This window comes from Rhincodon typus, chromosome 16 (genome assembly GCF_021869965.1).
Source record: "Rhincodon typus isolate 14 chromosome 16, sRhiTyp1.1, whole genome shotgun sequence".
Taxonomy (NCBI): Eukaryota; Metazoa; Chordata; class Chondrichthyes; order Orectolobiformes; family Rhincodontidae; genus Rhincodon; species Rhincodon typus.
The window spans coordinates 21,841,898-21,868,701 of NC_063347.1; the positions used below are offsets into that span (position 1 = coordinate 21,841,898).

At 41.0% G+C, this 26,804-nt stretch overlaps 2 protein-coding genes across 2 annotated transcripts in view; one reads left to right on the forward strand and one right to left on the reverse strand.

Moving 5' to 3' along the window:
• Positions 1-11,756, reverse strand: part of timp4.2 (TIMP metallopeptidase inhibitor 4, tandem duplicate 2) — a 32,263-nt gene extending 20,507 nt beyond the window's left edge. Inside the window, exon 1 of the mRNA XM_020510931.2 lies at positions 11,429-11,756. Within this exon, the coding sequence (XP_020366520.2) occupies positions 11,429-11,549 (121 nt within the window). The 5' untranslated portion in view covers positions 11,550-11,756. The remainder of the gene's footprint in view (positions 1-11,428) is intronic.
• syn2b (synapsin IIb) overlaps positions 1-26,804 on the forward strand; it is a 342,671-nt gene that overhangs the window by 229,686 nt on the left and 86,181 nt on the right. The gene's annotated exons all lie outside the window — the stretch shown is intronic.

The window sequence follows — 26,804 nt, forward strand, 5'->3', positions numbered from 1 at the left end:
CCTTCATCAGAAGGGTCTAGGCCCGAAACGTCAGCCTCTCTGCTCCTATGATGCTGCTTGGCCTGCTGTGTTCATCCAGCCCTGCACCTTGTTGTCTCGGATTCTCCAGCATGTGCAGTTCCTACTATCACAGAAGAAACTCAGCAAGTTTAGAAGTATCTGTGAGAAAGAAATGGAGTTGACATTTCAAATCTAAGACTCTGAAGGAAAGTTCTGAAGAAGAGTCATACCCGACTCAAAATGTTAACTCTGTTTTGCTTCCACAGATACCAGACCTGCTGAGTCTCTCCAGCATTCTCCGTGTTTGTTTCAATCATCCATGTTTGCAGATATGGTTAGCTAAGAGATCTAACAGGTGTTTTACATTACCTCATTTTTTAAATTTATAAAATCTGTCAATAGAGTCAAGGTGACTGAATATGAAATATGAACTGAAGAGAGTAAGCATGTGTAGATTTGTAAAAGTGATCCATATCAAATTAGCTGACTTGATTTTTGAGAGAGTGTAACCAACATAATAGATAAGGGAATGACTTTGAATACTATCCATATAGACTTCCAGAGGCATTTGGTAAAGTTCCAAAACCAAGATTGATAACACAAATGGAAGCGATTGGAATTGAAGGAATGTTTTTGACATTGGCAAGGTATTAGTTAGTTGGTAAGAGTGAGGTTAGGAAAATGATAAGTAACCTATTTGGTAGCGTACAGCTGAGTGATGTATCTAGGGATTGGTACTCAAGCTTCAACTCTCTGTTGTATTTATTAATGCTTTAGATGAGAATAGAGATCTATTCTGCTAATACTTAGTTAGGTGGTACAGTAAGTATTGTAGATGGGATCAGAAACTTGAAAAGGGGTCTTTGAAAAGTTAAGCAAACGGAAAAATTATATTGTATCTAGTGGAGAAGTGTGAAGTCATTGACTTTGAACACCAGGTAAATCAAAATGGTGAAAGCTAAGATTGTGGAAGAGCAGATAAATTTTGGGACCTTGTATAAGAATTGCTGTAAGCTAATGGAATGGTACATAATGTAATTTAAAAGCCTGATGGATTGGTAGCCTTTCATCTCGGAGTGATTAGAATAAAGGACAGGTGGATCTCATAGAATATGAGTTCCATAATTGAAGTTCCCAACCTGGGCCAATCAGGGAGCCCTGGCTCACAAATATAAACTGAAAATTCGGAGATTCTCCTCATTCTAGGGACGGACTCTGAGCTAGCTGGTCAGAGTTCATGTACTGTGCACATGGAAATAACAGGTGACTTGGTAATGGGATATCAGTCTCTGTGGAGTTATTTCACATCTCAAGAGGGCTGGAATATTAAAAGGTCAATGTTATACTACAGTGTAAGATTAACTTTTTTTCACATCTGGAGTATTGCATTCAGATCTGAGCATTACATCTTCAAAAGAAGACACTGGCCTTGAAGAGCGTACAATGCACTTTGGCAGGGGGATACCAGGGCTAAACAAATTAAGTTATGATTACATTTGTTCTTTCCTCCCCTCTCCCTATTTCCTGCCTCTGTACCTGCTTAATATCTGTTACATCTCTAATTTTTCCCATTTCTGATTAAATGTTATCTACGTTCAACAATGTGATCTTAGGGTGGCACAGTAGCTAGCACTCCTGCTTCACAGTGCCAGGGACCCGGGTTTGACTCCACCTTCAGGTTACTGTCTGCGTGGGGTTTGCGCATTCTCCCCATGTCTGCATGGGTTTCCTCCCACAGTCCAAAGATGTGCAGGCTAGGTGGATTAGCCATGGGAAATGGTTACAGGGATGGAGTGGGTCTGGGTGGGATACTCTTCAGAGGGTCGGTGTGGACCCGATGGACCTAATGGCCAGCTTCCACATAGAACATTGAACAGTACAGCACAGTACAGGCCCTTCGGCCCACAATGTTGTGCCAAACCCTCCGCATGTGGGATTCTATGAGTTTTATTGTGCCCTTCTCCACGGCAAGTTAACTGGTGGAACCTGTGTCCCAATGGATTGGAAAATAGCAAATGTAACATCTTGATTCAAAAAAGGATTGAGACAGTTATCACCTATACATGGGTTCTTCAGTAAATTGAGTCCTTAGGTACATGTCATACTGACAGGATCCATCGCCTTCCCAGTGGTGCTACAGAAGACCTGTCCACCTCTGATTGACTGGCACCTCTGAGAGGGTGGGATCTGTGCCCACCTGGAACTTTCATCCTGGGGGAAAGGCTGCTGTTGGCCTGTCAAATGCCTGAATGGTACAAGATGTGGTGGACTTTCCCAAATAGAGGTAACACAGGGATTTTGTCACCTCTCCAGCCAGTGGCCAAGACCCTCATTGCCTCCACAGGATTCTGCCCAACAACTCTGTTTCTCTTTGCAGATACTGTCCAAATTGCTGAGTATTTCTGTTTCTATTCAACTCTTCAAATATCTTGCTTTTGCATTGAAGGGCTTTTGTTAGACAAGGGTACCAAGGAATATATAACCCTGGCAGGTAAATGAAGCTAAGATTCAGATCAGCCAAGATCTAACTGAAGGCACAAGGGGCTGAATAGGTAATCCTGTTCTATGTTAAAAGGTCAATAGCATTTTTTTGTTAGATATGGACATCTGTGTCAGGATTGTAACAATGATAAATGTGCCAATGATGTTTCACAGTGTTTGAAATCTCATTCACAAAGTTCCATCTTGAGTCTTTCATTTTATCTAATTTGTTTCCCAGAGAGTTAGGGAAGGTTATTTCTTCATAATTTAATCTTGTTAAAATGTTGGAGTATTTAATTCCTCACTATGAAAGATGTGTCCTGGATTCGTTCCTTTTGTATAAATATTTTTTTTTGTTGTTTTTGGCATTGTTTCTGGGTAGCACAGTGAGTTGACACACTATTGTATAATGCTATACATCACACAAACAATTCTGAATACCTTGGATTGCTGGTCTCGGACAGGACATGGGAGACAGAAACGTAAACTTTTGGCACCAGAATGTTACAAACACTAATTTGGATTAATTTCGCATTACGAACTTGGACAGTATAATTTGTGTTTAAATATCTAAGTTTTTCCCTATACAAGATGTACAAAAATTGCTCATATAAATCTCCAGTGGTTATGGAGTACAATTAGAAGGATGGTCTTGTTGTGGATCTTTTTATTAATAGAAGTATTAATAGTTTTTAACTGTTGTTAATCCATTGCAGTACTGGTCTGTTTTGTTATTCTGGTGCAGTCCCCTGAGAGTTCCATACTATAGGAGTATTAAGTTGTTAAGTTTACAATGTTTACTGGAGACTCGATGACTAGGGTCTATGAATCGTAATAATGTGCATCATTATTTGTATTTGACTTTCATTGCAGACATCAGTAACCTGTTCAAACTTACCCATTCATCCTGAGTCAATAATCAAATCTATCCTCTATAAAAAAATCAATTTATAGTATTTTTTCTTTAATGTAATATATATAAAAGAAAAAGAAATCTCTGCGTCTGTAACTCCTCATTATTTTTGACTGACAGATTAAACTGTCAATTCCATTAGTATCCATTTAACATTGACACCAGAAGCTTTAGCATGCAGTCTCCAATCAGAATGTTTGTTGCTAAATCTGATGGTATGAACACATCATTTTAACTCTGTACCAACAGTGAGCCACAGGGGCTGTTGCCAGGCCCAGAATTAGCACTCAGCAGCCTGTATTTGCCTAAACCTGAGGCCTGAGGCTCAGCTGAATCCAGTGTCGAGTTGAGCGTGCATGAACTGTAGGTGTCTTTTGAACTTCCATAGGCAGCTGACCCTTTTGCACCAAGTAATTTCAGACCACATACTGTATCACACTGGCAGCAGCCACAGGTCAATGATGGATGCTATAGGACAGCAGGATAGGAGCAGATTGTGCTAACAGTAATGCTGTGGATCCAAGAAGATCCCTCCTGCTTTTCCTGGCTCCATGGGAAGGTTGATAAATTTATCTTAGTCAGTAACTGTTCCTTCTGCTGCTGAAGTTCCCTTGCTGCCCTATTTTCAGGGGACATAAAAGGCATTAGGCCCCTCATTTACATATGATCTGATACTGATTGTAGGCAGCTGGCAAGGATGCCTGAAAAATAGCAGGGCATTTTCAGTCAATTTGGAATGTAGGACATTGATCCCTGAAATTGGACCTCATTGCATCTTTACTGTGCACTTACAATGGACACAACAACATCCAACTTCTACCCAGTAATGGTTCATTGCTGTTTTGAAGCATTAAGAATTAAGTATTAAACAGAAAAATCGAGTATTTAAACAATAATTTGCACCTACTTTTGAAGTCTATTTATTAATATAATTTTTAAAATCTTTGTAAACATCAGAAGTCATGTGAATCATGGTGCATTGCTATTGGATTAATGCTACAGTTGAAGCATGTTACAGAAAACAGATTTTGATTAGGTTTGCTTACTGCACTAACAGGGTCTTCAAAATAGGGTCAGTGCATATAATACAGATCAATATTTGTTTAGCATTGAAGAACATTAGTCTTTTTCCCAAACACTTTGCTTTTCTTCTTGTAAATAATACGAATTTTGTCGGACAGTAACATGAACTCAAATGATTCATTTGAGTTTGTTTCAGCTTTGAAAGGCAAATTGGAAATATATTGAAAGCTAAGGTTCATTGGCATTGGGTTCCTTTATGACATGAACTCAGAATTCAGATTTTCAGACATTTTTTGAACAATTAGTTGAGAACATCTTTTTCTCATCCTGCCTAACTTTACCTTTTAAAACCAAAAGGATATATTTACATTGCAGTTCAAATCCTGCAAATCAAATCTGAAAGCATCAGACTTGCCAGTTGGGTCTACCAGTGGATTGATTTTGATTAACCATTGTCTTTAAAGTTGTGATCAGAAATAATCTGCGGATGTACTCCTGAAGTTCAGCAACACAACTAAATGACAGGATGCAAAAAAGTTCAAAATCTGCACAGAGTGCAACTCTCAAAAAAAGGTGAAGGAAAGATTTGCCACTTGCTGATTATACACAGATTGTCACATGCTCCATGAGAAAGGAGCAAAACCTGTGGAAATGGAAATCTGAAACAGACACAGGGAATGCTGAATAAACTCAGCATTTCTGGCAGCATCTATGGAGAGAGAAACAAATTTAACATTTTGATTCTAGTTTGAATGAAGAAGTCATGACGTTCTGAAGAAGAGTCATACTGGACTCGAAGTGTTAATTCTGCTTCTGTCTCCACAAGTGCTGCTAAATCTGCTGAGTTTCTTGAGCATTTTCTAAGATTCTTCCATTGGAAAGGAGGTCTTGTTCCAGGAGGCTGCAGATGTCAGCAGTGACCTGACATGAAAGCCTGAATCTCCTCAGGCACTGAAGCGAAAGTATGTTGAAAAAGATCTGATTCTCTGCCTGTAATATCAACTTCTTTTGGAGGTGGGTGGAGGTCTTACCCAGTTTTTAGCTGAAATAGCCCTGTGTAAGGGCTTGTGCCTGTTTAGAATGTAATTGACGCTGCCCAGTGTAGTTGGTATTGGTGTTCCTTCTCCTTTGGTCTTTCATTAAGGATTGAATCTGAAACTTGGAAACAGTAAGGACTGCATATGCTGGAAGCCAGAGTTAATAGATGTGAAGCTGGAAAAGCACAAGCAGGTCAGACAGCATCCGAGGAGCAGGAAAGTCAACGTTTCAGGCCGGAACCTGGGGAGGGGGAGGGGAGCCCAGAAATAAATAGAGGTGGGTTGAGGCTGGGGCAAGGGTAGGTGGAATGGTGATAGGTGGCTGCAGTTAGGGGGTTATTGTGATTGGTCAGTGGGAAAGGTGGAGGAATAGGTGAGTAGGAAGATGAACAGATTTGTTCAGGTCAGGGATGCAAGGAGGGGGAGCGCTGGACATGGGAAAAGGCTATGGGTGGAAGGATTGTGAAGCTGGTGAAGTCAATATTAAGGCCATTGGGCTGTAAACCTCCAAGGCAAAATAGCAGGTGTTGTTCCTCCAATTTACATTTGGCCTCATTTTGACAGTGGAGGAGGCCAAGGTTTGGACATATTACAAGGGGATAGGGTGAGTTAAAATGGATGGCAACTGGAAAGTTGGATTGGTTGGTGCATGCAGAGCACAGATGCTCCACAAACAGGTCCCCAAGTCTGCGTTTGATCTCCCCGATATAGAAGCGACCACATCAGGAGCGACAGATACAATAGATCAGGTTGGACGAAGGGCAGGTGAATCTCTACTGGATTTGGAAAGATTGTTTGGGGCCTCGGATAGAGGTGAGAGGGGAGCAATAGGGACAAGTGTAGTACTTCCTGAGGCTACAGGAAAAGGTACCAGGTGTGGTAGAGAGGTTGGTGGGGAGCGTGGAGCTGACACGGGAGTCACGGAATGAATGGTCTCTGAGGAAAGTGGACACAGGTGGGGAAGGAAATGACTTTGTGCTGGTGGGTCTGATTGTAGTTGGTGGAAATGTCAGAAGGATGGTGCGTTGGATTTGGAGGTTGGTGGGCTGGTACATGAGGACCAGGGGGGACTCTATCCTTATTGTTGTTGGGGGCAGGGGGTTTGAGAGCAGAACTGCAAGAAATGGAAGACATGCGGTTGAAGGCATCCTTAATTACAGAGGAGGGGAAATTCTGATCCTGAAAGTAGGAAGATAACAGATGTCCTGGAATAAAATGCCTCAACCTAAGAGCAGATGAAGTGGAGGCAGAGGAGTTGAGAGTATGGGATAGCATTTTTACAGGAGTGTGGGTGAGAGAAGGTGTAATTGTGGGAGTCAGTAGATTTGAAATGGACATCAGTGCTGAGTCGCTTTTCGGAGATGGAGACGAAGAGGTCCAGGAAGGGGAGGGAGATGTCAGAAATGGTCCGAGGGAATTTTAGGGCGGGATGGAAGGTGTTGGTGAAGTTGATGAACTGCTCGAGCTCTCTGCAGGAGCTCAAGGCAGCACACGAAGCAGAACCGACCTCAACATCACTGAGGCCAGACGCCAATTCTCTGACACCTCCTTCAATCGTCCCCTCAAATATAACCCCACCTCTGATCACCAAGCTATCATTTCCCAGACCATCAACAACCTCATCACTTTGGGAGATCTCCTGTCCACCTGACAGTTCCCCGACCCTGCACCATCCATTTCTGTCCCCTTCCCAAAGTCCATAAAACTGACTGCACCGGTTGACCCATTGTTTCTGCCTGCTCCTGCTGCACTGAGCTCATCTCCTCCTACCTTGACTCTGTACTTTCTCCTTTGGTCCAGAAACTCCCTACCTACATTCCTGACACAAGTCACGCCCTCCACCTTTTCCAAAACTTTCAATTCCCCTGCCACCAACACCTCATCTTCACCATGAATGTACAGTCCCTTTACACCAGTATCCCCTATACAGAAGGCCTAAAAGTCCTCCACTTCTTCCTCTCCCATAGGTGAACCAGTCCTCCTCCACTGAAACTCTCATTCACTTGGCAGAACTGGTTCACACCCTCAACAATTTTTCAATTGATTCCTCCCACTTCCTGCAAACCAAAGGGGTGGCCATGGGCACCAACATAAGCCTGAGCCATGCCTGCCTCTTTGTCGGATTCGTGGAACAGTCCCTCTTCCACAACTACACTGACACTACTTCTCACCTCTTTCTCTGCTGTATTGATGATGACATCAGTGCTGCCTCATGCTCCCGTGAGGAGTTCGAGGAGTTCATCAACTTCACCAACACCTTCCACACCAGCCCCAAATTCACCGGACCATTTCTGACACCTCCCTCCCCTTTCTGGACCTCTCCGTCTCCATCTCTGCAAACCAACTGATCACTGACATCCATTTCAAACCCACTGACTCCCACAACTATCTCGACTGCACCTCCTCTCACCCACCATCCTGTAAAAATGCTATCCCATACTCTCAGTTCCTCTGCCTCTGCCGCAGGATGAGGCATTTTACTCCAGGACTTCCCAGTTATCCTCCTACTTTAGGGACTGGAATTTCCCCTCCTCTGTAATTAAGGATGCCCTCAACCACATCCCGTCCATTTCCTGCATTGCTGCTCTCAAACTCCCTACCCCCAACAAGTATAAGGATAGAGTCCCCCTAGCCCTAATGTACAACCTAACCAATCTCTGAATCCAACACATCATCCTCCGACATTTCCGCCACCTACCATCAGACCCCACCGCCAAAAAGATATTTCCTTTCCCACCCCTGTCCGCTTTCCACAGGGGCCATTCGTTCCATGACTCCCTCGTCAGCTCTACACTCCCCACCAATTTCTCCACCACACCCGGTACCTTCCCCTGCAACCGCAAGAGGTGCAACTCCTGCCCCTCTACCTCTCTTCTCACCTCCATCCAAGGCCCCAAACAATCATTCCAGATCTGGCAGAGATTCACCAGCACTCCATCCAACCTGATCTACTGTATCCGTTACGCTCGACGTGATCACTTCTATATCAGGGAGACGAAACACAGACTCAGGGACCAGTTTGCAGAGCATGTGCACTCTGCACGCACCAACCAACCCGACCGTGCGGTTGCCATCCATTTTAATTCCCGCTCTAACTCCTCTGGTGACGTGTCCATCCGTGGCCTCCTCCACTGTCAAAGTGAGGCCAAATGTAAACTGGAGGAACTACACCTGATATTTCACTTTGGGAGCTTACTGCCCAATGGCCTCCATATTGACTTCACCAGCTTCAAAATCTGTCCATCCCCCACTTATCCCATGTCCAGCCCTCCCCCTACTCCTCACCTGACCTAACTAACCTGTCCATCTTTCTCTGCATCAATTCGTTCCACCCTTCCCACTGACCAACCACAATAACCTCCTACCTGCAGCTACCTATCACCATCCCACCTACCCTTGCCCCAGCTGCACCCCCCTCCCTCTATTTTCTTCTGGGCTCCCCTCCCCCTCCCCAGTCCTGAAGAAGGGTTTTGGCCTGAAATGTTGACTTTCCTTCACCTCGGATGCTGTCTGACCTGCTGTCCTTTTCCAGCTTCACATCTGTTGACTCTTGAATCTGAAGCTGAATGGTCTGCTCTCGTGCCATGAAGAAGGCTGGCATGTGAGACTGTAGCTCAAGGTGCATGAAGTGTTAGTGGCAAGTAGTGATAGCTCTCTTGCTGGAATTAGCACTGGAAGAAATTGTACTTGTTAAATAATTTTAAACCTCGGTAAATACAATTCCATCAGACTGCTGATACTGTGGAGCCTTATCTACAAGAGTTAACTTGCCATGACATTTGTATTTAAATATTCATGAATGCAAAAAATCATTTACAGCTGTTAATGGGACCACTATTAGTAACGTAGTGGTTTTAATGAAAGTGGTTGTGCATTTTGTCTTAGCTGCTACCTGTTTCAGTCTCACACTTCAATATAATGTTTGTCCAAATTTCTAGCAAAGACATCAGAGGTTTTCGAATGATTGTGGTACTCATGGTCCGATGGCAAGTTAATTAAAGAACTCCCTTTCAAAGCAAACTTCAAATGCCATAGCTCCATAATGAAATGTAAAATAAGAACTTTTCTGAGTTTAGTCATTAAGAACACCAGTTGGTACCTCACACAAACATATGAAGCATCTTTTAAATGTAAGAAGGCTGTCCCTTTGGATAACCAGTTTCAATATTCTGTTCTATATTCACACAAGGGATATCTGATGCAAAGGCAACAACATTATACATAACCTCATAAGATGTCTTCATTCTCATAGGGTGACTTTGTTAAATTCATGAATGCAGACTTTTGGATTTGAAGTAAGCAAACTTTTGCCCTGAGAATCTAATTATTTGCATTAGAAAAAGGGACTGAGTAAAACAAGGCAGTGTTGTTGGCCCAAAGGAAATATGAGGATTTAAACAAAAACCTCTCCTCTGCAAATTGGGTTGCCATCTTTAAGATAAAACATTACAGATTTTTTTTTTCATTTTCTTATGTTCAAAAGTGGCTGCATTTATCAATCTTATCCTGGGCTATGGAAAAACCTTTTCTGTCTCTTGCAAGATTTGGGACTATTTCCATTCCTTTGCTAAGGTTCCCAAAGAGGAGCCCAAAAAATTCTATTATGTCGAAGTGTGTTCAGAGGATAGCTTTGTTAAGCAAACTGAAAAGATAGTGTGTTAAAACAAAACCCTAAAGCTGTCTCAAAACAGGCTCAGACTCAGTTACAGTAAAGAATGTTGTAAATTAACATTAATGGACGCTTTATCAAATGAAAAACAAATCATTGAATACAAAGTGTGTATTTATGTTGATTCTTATGGTTGGTATAACTTGTCTGAATACTTACATAAAACCATTTTTGAGTCTGAGCTTTATATCTGTGTTGTGGCACTACAATTTAGACAAATACTATTGTCAGACGTCAAAATGCCAAAGAATCTTTCAGCTGTCAGTTTATATGCAGCTTTAGTCTAGTTTGGCATGCTGTGTGCTGGCTGAAATCTATTGAAGGGACAGGCTCATGGAATAAAAGCTACATTGTTAAGCTGTCCCTGAGTGCCACACTACTAATCACTTCAAAGAAAATGGACAGTAAAAGGTGCTTGGCCCAGGCTTAATCAATTCTGCTGCTTGTAAGCATAAAGAAAAGACACAGAAAATGCGAAAGTTGTGGTGGTCTCCCAGAATTAAGCATTGACTGAATTCTCTGTATTCATTGCAAACTCTGAGTAAGCAATTCACCCAACTAAGAGTATTAGCCATGTTGTTAAATATTGATTTTTACACCACTGAATGTTTCTGATCTATGTAATAGTTATGATTCGATTTGTGTTTGAGATTATTCAACAGCCTTTGTTTCACTGCAACAATATCAATCCAAATTGGAGAAAAATAGCTTAACGGCTTTTTCTCCTGATTGGGAACCCTGGGTTGGTAAGCATTCATTACTACATCAGATCGGTCACTATTTAAACAATCTTGTGTACCAAAGTTTATAAAGAGGATAACAAAGTTGCTTCACAAAATACAAATTATAGGCTGAATTATCCAAAGATAATCCAAAGTGATTTTTAATTTGCACATGCATCTTGCTATCTGAATATTAAGGACAATTAATCAGTATGCAGAGAGAATTGTCTTTCCCAAAGAAATGCAAATTTTGTTTTTATTTTTACATTTAATCTTAGTGTTTGGCAGATAGCCATTGACAAGTTGAAAACCATTACTTTAGAATATTTAATAGACTTGTGTTTTAAACATTTTTAAAGCTGTATATTAAAGCGATTACATTTCCTGTTAATGAAATCAGAATCAAGCTTGAGAAAGTGGCATTTGAATTCAAGAGGACGCCTTCACCAATATTTAGTATGCTTCCTGTTTTCCTGAAGCAAATTGATTTTTTTTGTTTAATTCCGAATGCCTTCAAAAATTCCATTTAAAAATATTAGTCATACTCGAGCAAATGTGGAAATAGCTAAAACATTTCACTTACCTATATCAGAGTTACAAAATGCTGTTTGTGGGTGAACTGGAAGGCAGGTACATGCATCCACGAGTTCCTGAAGCCTCAGAGTCAGAACTGAGAGTAGCAAGCCAGTCACCAGGGTATTCATGTTGTCCGATAGCACAACACAGTACACCAGTCTTTCTGCTCAGCAGTGGTTGTGTGTGCAGACCTAACCTTGTGGAGCAGCGTCTCAGTAAACTTCTTTTTGCCTGCAGCAGGAATGACAGGAAGAAGCTTGTTCAGCAGTAACACAATGCAGCAACCTTGTTTAAGGTTCTCTGACTGAGCTGGCTGATTTCCCACTTTCACCACAGTGGACACTCATATTTATGGTCCGGCCAGTTCTTTTAAGCCCCGCCTTCCCTTGAAGAAAATGGCTTGTCATTGCTTGAGATCATGCATGAAAGTACATTGTTGGGACTCCAACTCTCACGTAGACCAGTTATTTCAGGTGATTTCACCAAACATTTCTAATGATTCAGTATAATTGCTGTGAAAATGATACTTAGAGGAAATAAAAAGCTGCAGGTACAGAATCTATTTAAATTATTTTTATATTTTAAACAAGAAAAATAGTTGTATTAATTTTTATACAATGCATGATTTGAAATATTAAAATAAGGAATTCCTACAGGTTGTTTTGAATGATATTGTTCTGAAATTAGTTTAATTTTTTGTCAATTCCTTCATAAGTCAAAGCTTTGACAATTAAATCCTCTGAAATGATATGAAATTATTTTCACAGCTTCCTGAACAGCTCAATTTAATCCTATTGCTAGAGATCAATTGTTATGTCAGTAATCTGCTTTCTGAATTCACTCATCAGCAGTTCAACACAAAACATTATGTAAGTCATTCCATTGTGCCGCTTTCAGTTGCAATGAAAGACTTTCTAATTTGCTAGCAGCTACTACAGACATTACTTCATAATCCTACATGATGGTCGATCTAGGAAACAAAAAAATAGTCATTAATGAAAAATGGCTCTCCGAATTTGGCAAAATCACATTAAAATCTGTAATTGATTCAAAATAGAGAGCATTTGAGAAATGAATTCACTAACCAGTTTAGGCAGGAGGCATAAATGAAAAAATATTTCCATTTTCAAGTTTAATGTAATGGTTGTAAACCTAGGTATTATCTGACTGTGTGGGGTAAGGTGAGAGAGTTACAGGACTCTTCCCTCTCCACTTCAGGGTGATGTAGCCACAGGGGGGAGTTATCTATCAAGCTAGATTCCAGAAAGACTTTCTCTACAGACTCTGTTTGAACCTCTTTTGAGGAAGGGTCACCGGACCCAAAAAGTTAACTCTGATTTTATTCCTCACAGATGCTGCCAGACCTGCAGAGCTTTTCCAGCAACTTCTGTTTTTGCTCCATTTGAACTTAATCTTGGCTGTCTGAATAATTTTACACTGCAGCAGACTCCATATCCGATGTAATGTGAACTTGTACTTTTATTTAGAATGAAACTTTTTCAATGCTGCACATATCATGGGTGATGCTATTAAATTAACACCTTCTCATAAGCCTTGGTTTCGAAAATGTTTTTGTCAGGATATTTGTGTGCAATAAATTCCATAGACAGAAGGAAGACATCAATAGCATGGTCAAGTGGGCAGAAAAGTGGCAAATAGAGTTCAATGAGAAGGAAATGAGAATAAACAAGGCAACGTTATATCACAATAATTGATAAGATGATGAAACGTGTAGAGTATCTTGGTGCATTTGTCCACAGATCTCTGCAGCAGCAAGTCAGTTGATACTGTAGTTAAAAAGGCATATGAGATATTTTGTTAGCCAAGGCAGAGTGTATAAAACATTGATTAAGCTACGGCTGGAGAACTGCATGCAGTTCTGGTCACTTCACACTTGACATCTACAAGGATGTCGGAGGGCTTGTTGCCAGGAGACCCAGTAAGATTTCTCAGTGTATATTACCAAACTCACCTCTTTAATTAACTACCTCGCCCCTTTGGAGACCCTATTATCTGATTTTAGACCCACCTTATCATATGCCATTTACCAGAACAACTCGCCATTCAGCCTTTATCCGCTGAACAACTGGCAAACCTTGCACCCACGTCATCTTTAAAAGGCCTTTGTGCACCCAGACAAGCACCGGCAATTTGGCGTTGCCCCTCACTAGCAGTGTAATGGCACAGTATTAACGAAGCCTCGCTGCCCACGCCATGTGGTCAGTACGGTTGACATTTCCTCATGTGCAAGCCCATTCTCTGGTCACAGCATGTGCACCAACTTGCGAAAGTTGTCAGGCTGGCTGAATGACCAACATGTTACATCAAAAAGGGAATAATGTTTTCCCTCTATCTCATACCCACCTCAACTATACCACATTGCATTGAATTCAGTAGAGGTTATTTATTTGATATATGATGAATTGCTGATGATTTTCCTCTCATCCAACAGCACACTTGGAAGTTTCATGACTGATGGGATGCTTTTGCCCAGCATGCATCTTCTTTTACATCATAGTGACTAACTTCTACATCACTGAGATGGTAATTTTAGATCTGCAAGCACCAATGGCATTGTGCAATTTGCCTTTGACCAATATTTGAACACTAAAAATGTTCACTCTGCATGCATTGCAAACTGGTAAAGAAATTATTGTGAATGAAATATAGCCAGAGTCTGCAAATGCAAGCTTCATGTATTTGTGCCTTCTGTGTCCTAATGTCCAGCAGATGTGGATCCCACTCTTTCACCCATCATTAACTCTAGGCATTGTCCCAGACATTCTGGTGTTGCATTTCATCTTTAGAGTGATGGCAGGGAATACAGCTCTTGATGAACATGTCAGACCAGGCTCCACCCAGTTGTCGGATCCCACCACCACACCATCCATACCATACAGAGCCACCATGTCCATGCCCAACAGCCCAATTCCACTTATCCCCTGGTTACATTGATCTTTGCTTCAGCTGTCCTCTCTGCCCTCTGAGCTGTGATATTACATATAATGGCCTCTGTGCTCCCCCTATGGAGGTCACAGTGGTGACCATTGTCAATAAATACTATCCCATAGCCTACCATGCCCTCTGATGTTGTTCCACTTACTCCCATACAACCTTGAGTTTACTCCTGTGTCCCTTCCTGTCCCCACATTTACATGTGCCTCTGCTTCCCCTCTCAGCCTTGATTCCCCTACTCCTTTGGCATTGATCCCCCAATTACTCTTACAGACCTTCCTTGTATCTCTCTCAACAATCACTTCCAGAATGCACCTCCAGGACTGTATTCACCCCAAATCTCTGACTAAGTACTTGTTTAATATTGTTGTGGGATGTAGGCAATGCTGACTGGTCAACATTTATTGCCCATTCCTAGTTGGCTTTGAGAAGATGGTAATGAACTGCCTTGAATCGCTGCATGTACTGTCGGTAGATTCAGAATGCCATTAGGGAGGAACTTCCAGGATCTTGATCCAGAGACAGTGCAGGAACTGCAATATGTTTCCAAGTCAGGATGGTGAGTGGCTTGAAGGGGAACTTGCAAATGGTGGTGTTCCCATGTATCTGCTGTCCTTGTCCCTCAAGCTGGAAGTGGTCATGGCTTTAGAAGGTGCTGCCCAAGAATCTTTAGCAAATTTCTGCAGTGCATCTTGTAGAATATACACGCTGCTACAATTGAGCATTGATGATGCAGGGATGCTTGTGGATATGGTGCCAAGCAAGTAGGCTGCTTTGTCCTTGATAGTGTCAAGTTTCTTGAGCATTGTTGGAGCTGCACCCATCCCAGGCAAGTGGGGAATCTTCCATCACTTTTCTGACTTGTGCCTCGTAGATGGTGAACAGACTTTAGGAAGTTGGAAGATGAGTTATTCGCTGCAGTATTCTTAGCCTCTGACATGCTGTTATAGCCACAGTGTTTATATGGCAAGTCCGGTCGAGCGTCTGGTCAATGGTAACCCCCAATATATACGTAGTGTGGGATTCAGTGATGGTAACACAATTGAATGTCAAGAGACGATGGTTAGATTGTCTCTTATTGGACATGGCCATAGCCTGGCATTTGTGTGCCATGAATGTCACTTGCCACTTGTCAGCCTAAGCTTCAACAAACAGCTCCTAGACATGAAAGACCAAACTCTTGTCCCCTGTCATTGCAGCTTCCTAATAGATGGTATGCAACTCGCAGGTGTCTTGTGATAACCCTACAGGACTGACCTTTCCCATTCTCTGTCCTGTAGTTGGACATCTCTTCTGACCATGCCTCTTCAGTGTGTGCAGACTGTGTCTGTGATTGACACTGCCAGGACTCCCTAACCAACAGTTAACACCCTTTGGCTGGACTGAGGACAGAGCCCCACCACTTTCCAACATGGTCATTTGAAATGTGCTGTGTTTACCATGCAGGGAGATTGCATATGCTGTAGGTGTTAGATTGACCTTTCAGTATGCCATACAGAAACATGTTTCCCTCGACCCCTGAACCCAACATCTACCAACAAGCAGCTTGTCTGTGAGTCTACAGAAAAGGCCACATCAATACAGCAGTACTAATAGCAGGCTCAGGCTGAAGTGTTCTAATGACTGTGGTACATCGTGGTAAAGTAAGGCAGGGATGCTGTGTACATGCCAGTAAACATTAAGTGATCAAACTTGAGCAAGCGAACAGCCCTGGAAGGCAGCCTGCTCCAATCTGTGAGCTGGATACCTGAATCTGCACACCAGGTGTCCTTGATCCAGCCTTTCATTGCTAGTTACTGATGTGCCCTACAATGAAATGAAAGTCTGTGCTCCTAAGTATTCTACAAATGGATTGGAGAGGTGCCCTAATAATAAAACAAGGAACTGCGAATACTGGGATTCTGAAACAAAAACAGAAGTTGCTGGAGAAACTCAGCAGGTCTGACAGCATCTGTAGAGAGAAAAGAGAGTTAACATTTCAAATTCAGTGACCCTTGCAAAATGCTGGATACAAATATCCATAGAAACGGGGTATGCATTGTTGTTCCAGACTTGTCTTGGAGTGAAATATATTTCCCTCAACTCTCCTCTCAGCCTTCTACCTCTTAACTTAAATCCATGCTCCTTGTTTGTTGACCCCTTTCCCAATAGAAAAAATGCCTCTGATTCACCCTATCAGTGCTCTTCATAATCTTATACACCTCTGCCTCGTCGCTCTCAACCCTGATTGCTCCAAGGAAAACAACCGCAGCTTATCTAGTCTTTCCTCATAAATCAGACCCGTCAGGCAAGGCAGCATCTTAGTAAATCTCTTCTGCATTATCTCAAGTGCAATCACATCTTTCCTATAATGTTGTGACCAGAACTCCACACAGTACTCAAATTGTGACTTAACCAGCATATTATACAGCTCTAGCATAACCTCTTTGATCTTGTGTTCTATACCTTGGCTAATAAGGCAAGTATTCCATATGCCTTCTTAACCACCTAATGGGGAGGCGATGGCCTAGTGGTATGATCACTGAACTGTTAGAGACCCAAATAACATTCTGGGGAACTGGGTTCAAATCCCACCACAGCAGATGGTGGAACTTGGGTTAAGTAAAGATATCTGGAGTCAAGAATCTAATAATGACCATGAATCCATTATTAATTTTTGGGGGAAAAGCCCATCTGCTTCACGAGTGTCTTTTAGGGAAGGAAACTGCCATCCTTACATGGTCTGGCCTACATGTGACTCCAGACCCCCAGCAATGTGGTTGACTCTGAACTGCCCTCTGGGCAATAAATGCTAGCCACTGACAGCCTCATCCTGTTAATGAATAAAAAATAACCTGCCCTGCTACCTTCAGTGTGCAGTGGATATGTACACCAAAGTCCCTTTGATCTTCAGTACTTTCCAGTACTTAGCGTAACCCCTTGCCATGTTATTACTTTGCACTTTTAGTGTTGAATTCCTTATGTCACCGTGAACAAACCATATATACCAGCCTGTAATGTTTACCATCCTTCTGCACTTCTAGATCAGCCTGCACTCAAAGGTCAGAAACCTAAACATTTGGGTGCTGTTTGTGAGGAGAGATAAGTTGGATTTTGGTAGTATAAGCAAATTGCAAATTTGCAAGTTCAAACCTATTTTGAGTATAATTAAAAAACTGTGGCACAGACATCATGTGCAAATGGGAGTCTGATCATCATACAGAGTATAGTTTCTTAAAGAACAGAGATCAATTCAAAAGACCAAAACAAAACAACAGAGATCAGCAGTCTACGCTAAATTTTATATTAATCAATTTGCTATGTTCTAATCTCATGGGACCATCTCTGAATCAATTAAAATTAAAACCAATACATCAATTACCTCACTAGTTGCTTCTTTTAAGACCATAGGATGTTGTTCCATTAGAACTCAAGCACTTGTTGGCCCTCAGCTCCAACAGTTTACTCTGTACCATTTCTTAGGAGATTGTGATCTTCTAGAGTTCCTCCCTCCCTTCTGTTTCCTGAATTATTGCTGCTTCTGGGAAATTAGTTAGTTGTATCTACTGTAGTGAAGATTGATGCAAAATCCATGTTCAATTCATATGCCATTTTCTCCTTACCAATTATTAGTTACTCATTATCAATTCTGCAGCCTCATTTTCTATAGGACCAGTGGTCCTTTATTTTTTAATTATTCATGGAAACTGTTATCTGTTTTTTTTAAATTTCTGACTCACCAAATCTGATAGCCTATTTTTTTTTTCGCTCTTTATTAATTTGTTGGTCATTCTTTGCTTTCTTTTGTACCATTCAGTCTTTTGACCTGGCAGCTGTATTTGCACAATTGTTTGCATTTTCTTTAGTTCTTTAACGCCTTTATGATTTCTATTTAAAATTTCTAGATGATGGTTCTATCGCTTGGAACTTTTCTTCATTGGAATGTATCTATTGCATATATTCTGTAATATCCTCTTAAATATCTGCCACTGCATCTCTATTGACCCAACCTTTAAATTAATTTGCCAATTCAGTTTAACCAACTTTGCTTTCATGGCCTCATAATTCCCCTTACCTAAATTTTAAAGAAATAGACTCAGACCCAATCCTTTCTCCCTCAAACTGAATTTAAAATTCAATCAAATAATGGTCAGACTTTCCTAGGGCCACTTTCTCTCTGAAATAATTCATTAATCCTATCTCATTGCACAATACCAGGTCTAATATAGCCTGTTCTCTGGACAACTCAAGTACACTCTCTTCTAAGAAACCATCCTGAAAATATTCTATGAGCTGCTCATTAGGGCTAACTTTGCTTATTTGACTTTTCCAATTAATATGTAGATTAAAGTCTCCAATGACTATTGCTTGTCTTTCTGACAAGCTCCCATTATTTTTTCCCTTATACTCCACCGTATGTGTTCCAATGTATGTACTGCCCTTTTCCTTCTAGATGGAAAGTACTGGGGGACTTTTTTTACCTCCAGATTTAAATCTGTGAAGGAAAGGCTTGTGTCTACCATCAGTTGATGCCCTTAAATGGTCAATAAATGCTCAAAATACTCAACAAGGTGCCGAATAAAATGGATTCAAAATTCAATTAGAATGAATAGAATAAGCGACTGGAAAAGGTGGGAAGAATGAAGTTATTTGTTAAACAGGGATTTTAAAAGGACCAAATGAATTGAGAGTTGGACTGACTGAACAAATTGGAATGGCTGTCTAAGGAGTCCTAGCTAATCTCTGCAGTGCATCTTGTAGATGGTACACAATGCTGCTATTGTGCATTGGCAGTGGAGGGAGTGAATGGTCGTGGATGTGGTACCAATCAAGTTGACTGCTTTGTCCTGGGTGTTGTCAAGGTTGTTTGTTCTTATTCCAGATTTTTACTGAATTCAAATTTCACCACTGCCATGGTGGGATTTGGACCCATGTCCCCAGATTATGAATTTCGGCTCTGGATTAACAATCCAATGATATTACCATTACACCACTGCTTCCCACCTTGACGAATAGTTGATGGTTATGCAGAAGCAGGAGAGGGTGATGAGGTATCCCCATTGAATGAGCAGGATGTGCATTAGATATGAAGGGTTTGTATTTGGGAGGATGAGATACATAAGAACCAATGAATGGGCATGATGCATCCGATACTGAGAGTTATAGTCCTTGAGCCTTGATGTGTTTAGCGGCAGATTTAGCATGAGTGGTGGCCCTGTGAGTGTGAAGTAGCCGAGTTCCTGCAGCACTGAGCATTCCTTTTGGCCTGGGAAACAGCACTGACCCGATTGCTGGCTGAGTTTGGTGGCACAACTTCCTTTACTAATAAGCAGGAAAAAGCACTGCCCTCCTTTCCAATACCCAATCCAGCAGCAATTCCAGGCCCCTGTCAGCGAAGCAAGACGCCAGCTCTGAGTAATTTCCTTAGTGATGATGGTCAAGCACCAGAGTGTGAAAAGCAGTTCCTAGCTTGCAGTGTCTGAAGTAGTGCAAAGCTGCAGTTAAAGTATGGTGCCAGTGGTGTAAACATAGCAAACGCTCAGCAGCAATGACCACTTGTACTTCTGCTGCACAATTCCATGGGACAGATGTCAAAGACATACGTTGCATATTTAATGAGGAAAGGAGCAGAAAGTTATGTGCAGGAGGTTGACATGCACCAAGGTGGACTTGCCACCATGAAATGCACTCAGAAAAACACTGCCAAAAAATGAAAACATTTACCCTGTTGTATCTATTACATATAGTTTTTGCTATAGTATTTATATTTTTCTCTTATGTTGGGCCTTGAGTGTATACAATTTAATTCATAAATCTTGAATCTAAGTTGTAATGACTTCAGTGCTAATTAATTTTTCTCAGAGCTGCAGATGTTTGCTAGCAGGTGAATTACTTTCTGACAGAATTCACATCTATGTGAAAAAAAATCATTGCACAAACATTTTACTACAGATTATTTGTTAAATAAATAGCCTCAATAACTTAGCAATTGGATGCATAAATTTTTAAAAATAGCAGTTAGGTCAATAAATTCTTCTCAAAAAATATATGCTGGAAAATGAATTTGGTTCAACAAGCCCTCAACTTCATTTTCATTTACAACTTTTTTCAGTTTCTTGTGAAATTATTGTTGATTCTATAATGGATTCCACAGAACTTCAATGAAATTACTGCCCAACATATTTTTAATTTTCTTCCATTCCAATTTGTTCAATCAGTCCAACTCTCAATTCATTTGGTCCTTTTAAAATCCCTATTTAACAAATGACTTCATTCTTCCCACCTTTTCCAGTCGCTTATACTATTCATTCTAATTGAATTTTGAATCCGTTTTATTCGGCACCTTGTTTAGTATTTTGAGCATTTATTGAACATTTAAGGGCATCAACTGATGGTAGACACAAGCCTTTCCTTCACAGACTTAAATCTGGAGGTTAAAAAGTCCCCAATCACCATCTTCCCACCTGATGAAATACTCATCTGCCACCAAACCCACCACAGGGCAGGGCATTAAATTCCATAACAATGTTCCTACATTACAGCAGTTACTATCTTTCAAATATACTTCCTTGGTTGTAAAGCACCTGGGGGCATCCTGACATCACAAAAAGCAATACATAAATATAAGTCCTTTTGTAACCTTTCTACCATTCTCAAAAAAACCTAATTAGATTCATAGAACATACAGCATAGAACATAGAAGTGTACAGCACAGCAACGGGCCCTTCAGCCCACTATGTTGTGCCGAACATGATGCCGAATGAAACTAATCCTTTCTGTCTGCCATTGGTCCTTATCCTTCCATTACTTGCATATTTATGTACTTATCTAAAAGTCCCTTAAATGCCCCTATTGTACCTGCCTCCATCACCACACCTGGCAGTGCGTACCAGACTGCTACCACTCTGTGTATAAAATACTTGCCCTTCACGTCTCCTTTGAACTTGCCCGCTCTAACCTTAAATGCGTGCCCCCTAGTATTAGACATTTCAACTCCGGGAAAAGGATTCTGACTGTCAACTCTATCTATGCATCTCATAATTTTATAAACTTTGATCAAGTGTTCTCTCAGCCTGCACCGCTCAACGGAAAACAACTCAGGTTTTTTTTAGCTCATACCCTCTAATTCAGGCAGCATCCTGGTAAACCTTTTCTGCTCAAAGTACTTTTTTGAAGTTTGATGGCTGTTGTAGTGTAGCCACCTTACACTCAACAAACTGTAACAAACAGCAATGTCATAAGGGTCAAATAATCTGTTTCTTGTAATGTTGAGAGAGGGATAAATATTGGACCTAAAAATAGGAATCCAAGAGTAGCCTGCACTTGCTAACAATCCTGAGTTCGGAAGCAGTTACATTAACAGCCATTTTAAGATAATCTGTCAAACTTGTAATGTGTCTCATTTATGTCACTGGAAGTCACCTCTATTGCAAACAAAGGACATCTGTTCAAGCCTTAAGTTCTTTTTGAGGTTATAGTTTTCATTGTTTCCCACAGGTCAACATCTCAGCCAGTCAGAGCTGGGAGACTCTGTTAGATAAATGAAGCTGGATTTCTAACTCTCTTGCCTCCGCGCCCACTCCCTTCACAAACAACACCATGGCTTAAAAACAGCAAATAATTCAGCATGAACAGGCAAAACTTGTTTATGGTGTTGCACATGGATTAGATGTGCAGTTTGCAAAAGTGTGCAGATAAGGTTTGTCTGAGCCAAAAGGAAGACTTGGCCCAGCGGTTATTTATTATTCATTAGCTGCTATAAATTAGGTTCAATGTTTTGGCTTGTTCCTGGTGAAAAACAAAATTATGCTGGCATCAGAGCTCAAGATCAGAAAGTGAAAATAGCCCACAGGTCAACCAAACTCAGCAGCATTACTTCTAATGATATGAACATTGTGAACCATGGGAGAAAACGGTATCTTGGAAAACCGCAGCGCAAACATATGAATAGCATGACCCAAAGCAGCAGATAAAGATCAAGATGCATAAATTGTTATTGAAAGAACACAATTGTTTTCTGTGCAGCAGTTTGAATTATTATTACTACAATTCTAAAAGAAAACACGATTAGCATAATGTTAGTGCTCATGAGCTCACAGTTCACTTGATCAGTATGTCAGGCCAAAGAACAGTGCAAGGTCACCTAAACCAATACTTTTTGGACAATAAATTGTACAATGCCCTTTGCAGCAATGGTAGGCTGCCAAAACATGTTGAATGCATCACGAAAGTGTGTGGCTGACCAATAAACAATTAATAAGAAAGAACAGCAAATCAAAAATGGCGGTGCTCAAGCACAATTGGTGTTGTAAGTAACAAATGTAGTCCCAAGCAAAGGAGAAACTGAGGAACCAAGACAGGTAATCAGTGCAATTTCCTTCAAACATTGTGTCACAGCCCAGAAAAGCAATTTTCATAGTGATTGTCACAAGACTGGTAAGCATGGGACAGTGATTCTGAGACATGTGGTAGTAGGAGTGGTATGGAACTCTTGTTATGAGAAGATAGCACTATTATTGGAGTACAGCCAGTTTAGAATTCCTGACATTGTTTGATCAATAACTGATGGATTTTTAAGATACAGGCTAGTACACCTGGGACTAATGCAATATAAAACGAAAGACTTTGTTCTATCTTTAATTTTCTGCTTGGCCCACTTGTTATACAGTTCATAGTCTGATTAAAATAAATGGCTGCATAATTTGGCACTTTGTCAGTTTCATTTCTTCATGCCTCATAATTGAATTAAAGAAGTATTGGTTGATGATATATATCTTATTTTGAAATTATGAAACAGAGAGCTGTACTTCACCAAACAGTAAACAGATTTTACGAGACTGTTTACATGGATATACAGAGTTTATAATCCTTTGGTTACCCTAGAAACGTTAGTATCTCTTACAAGCACCATCCCAAAATATCTATCCCTGGGATGCATTGAGTAAATGGGCAGAAACAGACTCATAATTAAGATGATGTCATTGATTGGGATGTTGGGATCCGTAAGCACTTGGCTTGAGAGGCTTGGGATCAAAATAATCTTGATCCTGCTTTTAAAAGAGTGATGTTTGAGAAACATCAAGTATATGTGTGAGTATTGATGGTCGATTTAGCAATCATTACTCATATGTGCAATGCCTTCCTGGAAGGCTTTGCAACACAGCAGTTCACCATGGAGCATGAGAAATTCCAAGAACATCGACTGTGTTGGTATACGTGAAGAGTGTTTAAACAGGAGTCTGTGTGTCTCTGATTAATATCTAAAGTACTATCTTAGAAACTTGGGATGTCAGATTCGATAGTGCTGTGTCTTCCAGCCTCCACATGACAGAACTCAATAAACCCAGCTCTGCCTGAACATACAGCTGAAAGAACCCAAATTCAGACTGTCAATGCAGTGCTACAAATGATACAGTCAGCATTGTCCTATCTTAGGATTTGTTTCCATTTGAAAATGGCTACTATAAGTCCAGGAAGTTCCAAAAACCAAACAGCATGTAGTTCACTCAAATGTTCCAATGTTCCAACAGGTCCCAGGCTAGAGTTTTAACCACAATATTCACAAATTGGTACCAAGTGAAGGAATGGTTGTGAAAGGAATACATTAAAATTGTAGTTTTACTAGTTGGTGTGGTATGAGCACACTGTTCTTGGTGTATCCACTTTGTTTTGAACACAGAGCAGGTAGCAAAACAAGAAAATTTGCAGAAAACAATAATAAAAAATAGAAGTCGTGGGATTGGCATATACTAAAGAGGCATCTAGAAGAATGAGACAGGATGTAGGTACATGGAATAGGCAGACATTCAGCAGATTCATTTAAATGCACAGAGATTATGTAATAATATATTTGGGGAGGACAAGCAAAAAACGGGAGGGTAAAATGGAGACAAAAGACCTAATAGGGGCATTAATACTACTGGAGCAAGTAAATAATGATAGACCTACGCAAAGCATTGATAAGGCTACTGTTAGAAAATCCTACTCAATTTGAGGCATCATGTTAAGTAAACCTTATGAATAAAGACCCATGTAGGGCACACAGTGTTTTCTTTGATACAAGAGTTGAGAAACTCTGGTTATGAGGAGAAAATGGAAATACCAGGGTTTTTATAAGAGGATATTTGTCGATTTATAAACATTTGCAAAGTGTGAAAAGGGGAAGAACATTACCTCTATCAAGTGAGCACCACTTTTAAATTTTCACTAAGAAGATGAGCAGAGAAGTTAGGAAATATTTGGATTGTTTGGAAAATACTTTGCCACTGGGAGTAGTGGAGATAGAGATCAATACATGTCCATAAGGGAAGTGTAGATGATTTGAAGCAGACAATGATTTTGGGTTATGGAGAAAGCAGGAATAAATTGTTCTGGCAAAGAGCCAACACACAGATAATCGGATCAGTAGTCTCCTTTTGGTCAATCAACAATGCTGTGGAGCTGCTTATTGAAACTTCCGTGCAAAAGGATTACTTGTTTCTGAACTTTCATTGCTATCATTGCAGAACACAAACTTAGACTGATTAACTGCCAAAAAAGGAGCACAGACTGATTCATCTGATATGGTAAATGCAAATGTACCAGACTAGATTGAAAAATGCTGGGGAGATTTACACATTTTTTTTGCAATGGCTATTGAGAATCTTCTGTTTTCTTTCACTATACAGGAAATAAGTTGTAGGAATATAATTTGCTTTATCAGTGAATCTGGTGGATATCTGCCATTAATTACACATGGAATTACATGATTAGATTCTTTAATACTTTGGGCCACAAGTTGCTGAAAGTGCAAGTTGATGTCAGAGTGAGGAGGAAATTGGGCATTTGGGAACTGAGTGAACTGAGCCAACAACTGTTTATAAAAGCAAAATACAAAACAAAGGAAATAATGATTAAAACAGAAATGCTGGTAAAATTCAGCATGTTAGGCAGCGCCTGTGGAAAGAGAAACAAAATTGTTTGGAGTTGATTCTGCTGCAATGAAGCTGATGGCAGGGAACATTTAATTGGGCAGGAGGGAGGTGGGTTCCCAACTCTGAATTGATTAATTCCATTGCCAGACAGCCTGCAAAATGATGCCTACTTATTGGGCCTCAGCTCACCACCATTGAGAGCCATTCCTTGCTGCTGATCTTCCATTCCAATGAAACCCATCGCAAGATCCCCCTCCTGTCATCATTGCAGTGTCCCAACTATCTTCAGCTGCTTCATCAATGACCTTATCTCCATCATAAGGTCAGAAGTAGGGATGTTCACTGTTGATTGCACAATGTTCAGTTCTATTGATGATTCCTCAGATACGGAAGCACCTCATGTCCAAATGCAGCAAGATCTGGCCAATATCCAGGCTTGGGCTGACAAGTGGCGAGTAATATTTGCACGACATAAATGCTACGCTCTGACCATCTCCAATAAGAGACAATCTAACCATCCCTTAATATTCAATAATATTCAATTCCCCACTGTGTGTGTGTGTGTGTGTGTGTGTGTGGGGGGGGGGGGGGGGGGGAGGGTGGGGGGGGGGGGGGGGGGTGGGGGGGGGGGGGGTGAGGAGTGATGTGTGTGTGCTGGTAGTTTACCACTGACCCGAAACTCAGTTGAACTCTCCATATAAATACAGTGGCTACAAGAGCAGATGAGATGTTGGGAATCCTGCAGTGAGTAACTCACCTCCTGACTCCTCAAAGCCTGTCCATCATCTACAAGGCACAAGTCAGGAGTGTGATGGAATACTCCCCACTTGCCTGGAGGTGTGTAATGCCAACAACACTCAAGAGGCTTGACACCATGCAGGATACAGGTACAATGTTTAAAAGATATTTGGATAACATAGAACATAGAACAGCACAGCACAGTACAGGCCCTTCGGCCCAAGATGTTGTGCCAAACTTTTACCCTAAACCTAAGGTCTATCTAACCTCCACCCCTACCTTGTACTACCATCCATATGCCTATCTAATAGCCGCTTAAATGCCCCTAATGAGGCCGACTCCACTACCCTCTCCAGCAAAGCATTCCACGCCCCTACCACTCTCTGAGTAAAGAACCTACCTCTGACGTCTCCCCTGTATCTACCTCCACTCACTTTAAAACAATGCCCCCTGGTAACAGCTACCTCCACCCTAGGAAAAAGTCTCTGGCTGTCCACTCTTTCTATGCATCTGATCATTTTGTACACCTCTCTCATGTCACCTCTCATCCTTCGTCGTTCTAAAGAGAAAAGTCCTAGCTCTCTCAACCTTTCCTCGTAAGACCTTCCCTCCATTCCAGGCAACATCATGGTAAATCTCCTCTACACCTTTTCCAATGCTTCCACATCTTTCCTGTAATGAGGCGACCAGAACTGGACACAATACTCCAGATGTGGCCGAACCAGGCTTTTGTATAGCTGGAGCATAATTTCATGGCTCTTGAACTCAATCCCTCTATTAATGAAAGCTAACACACCA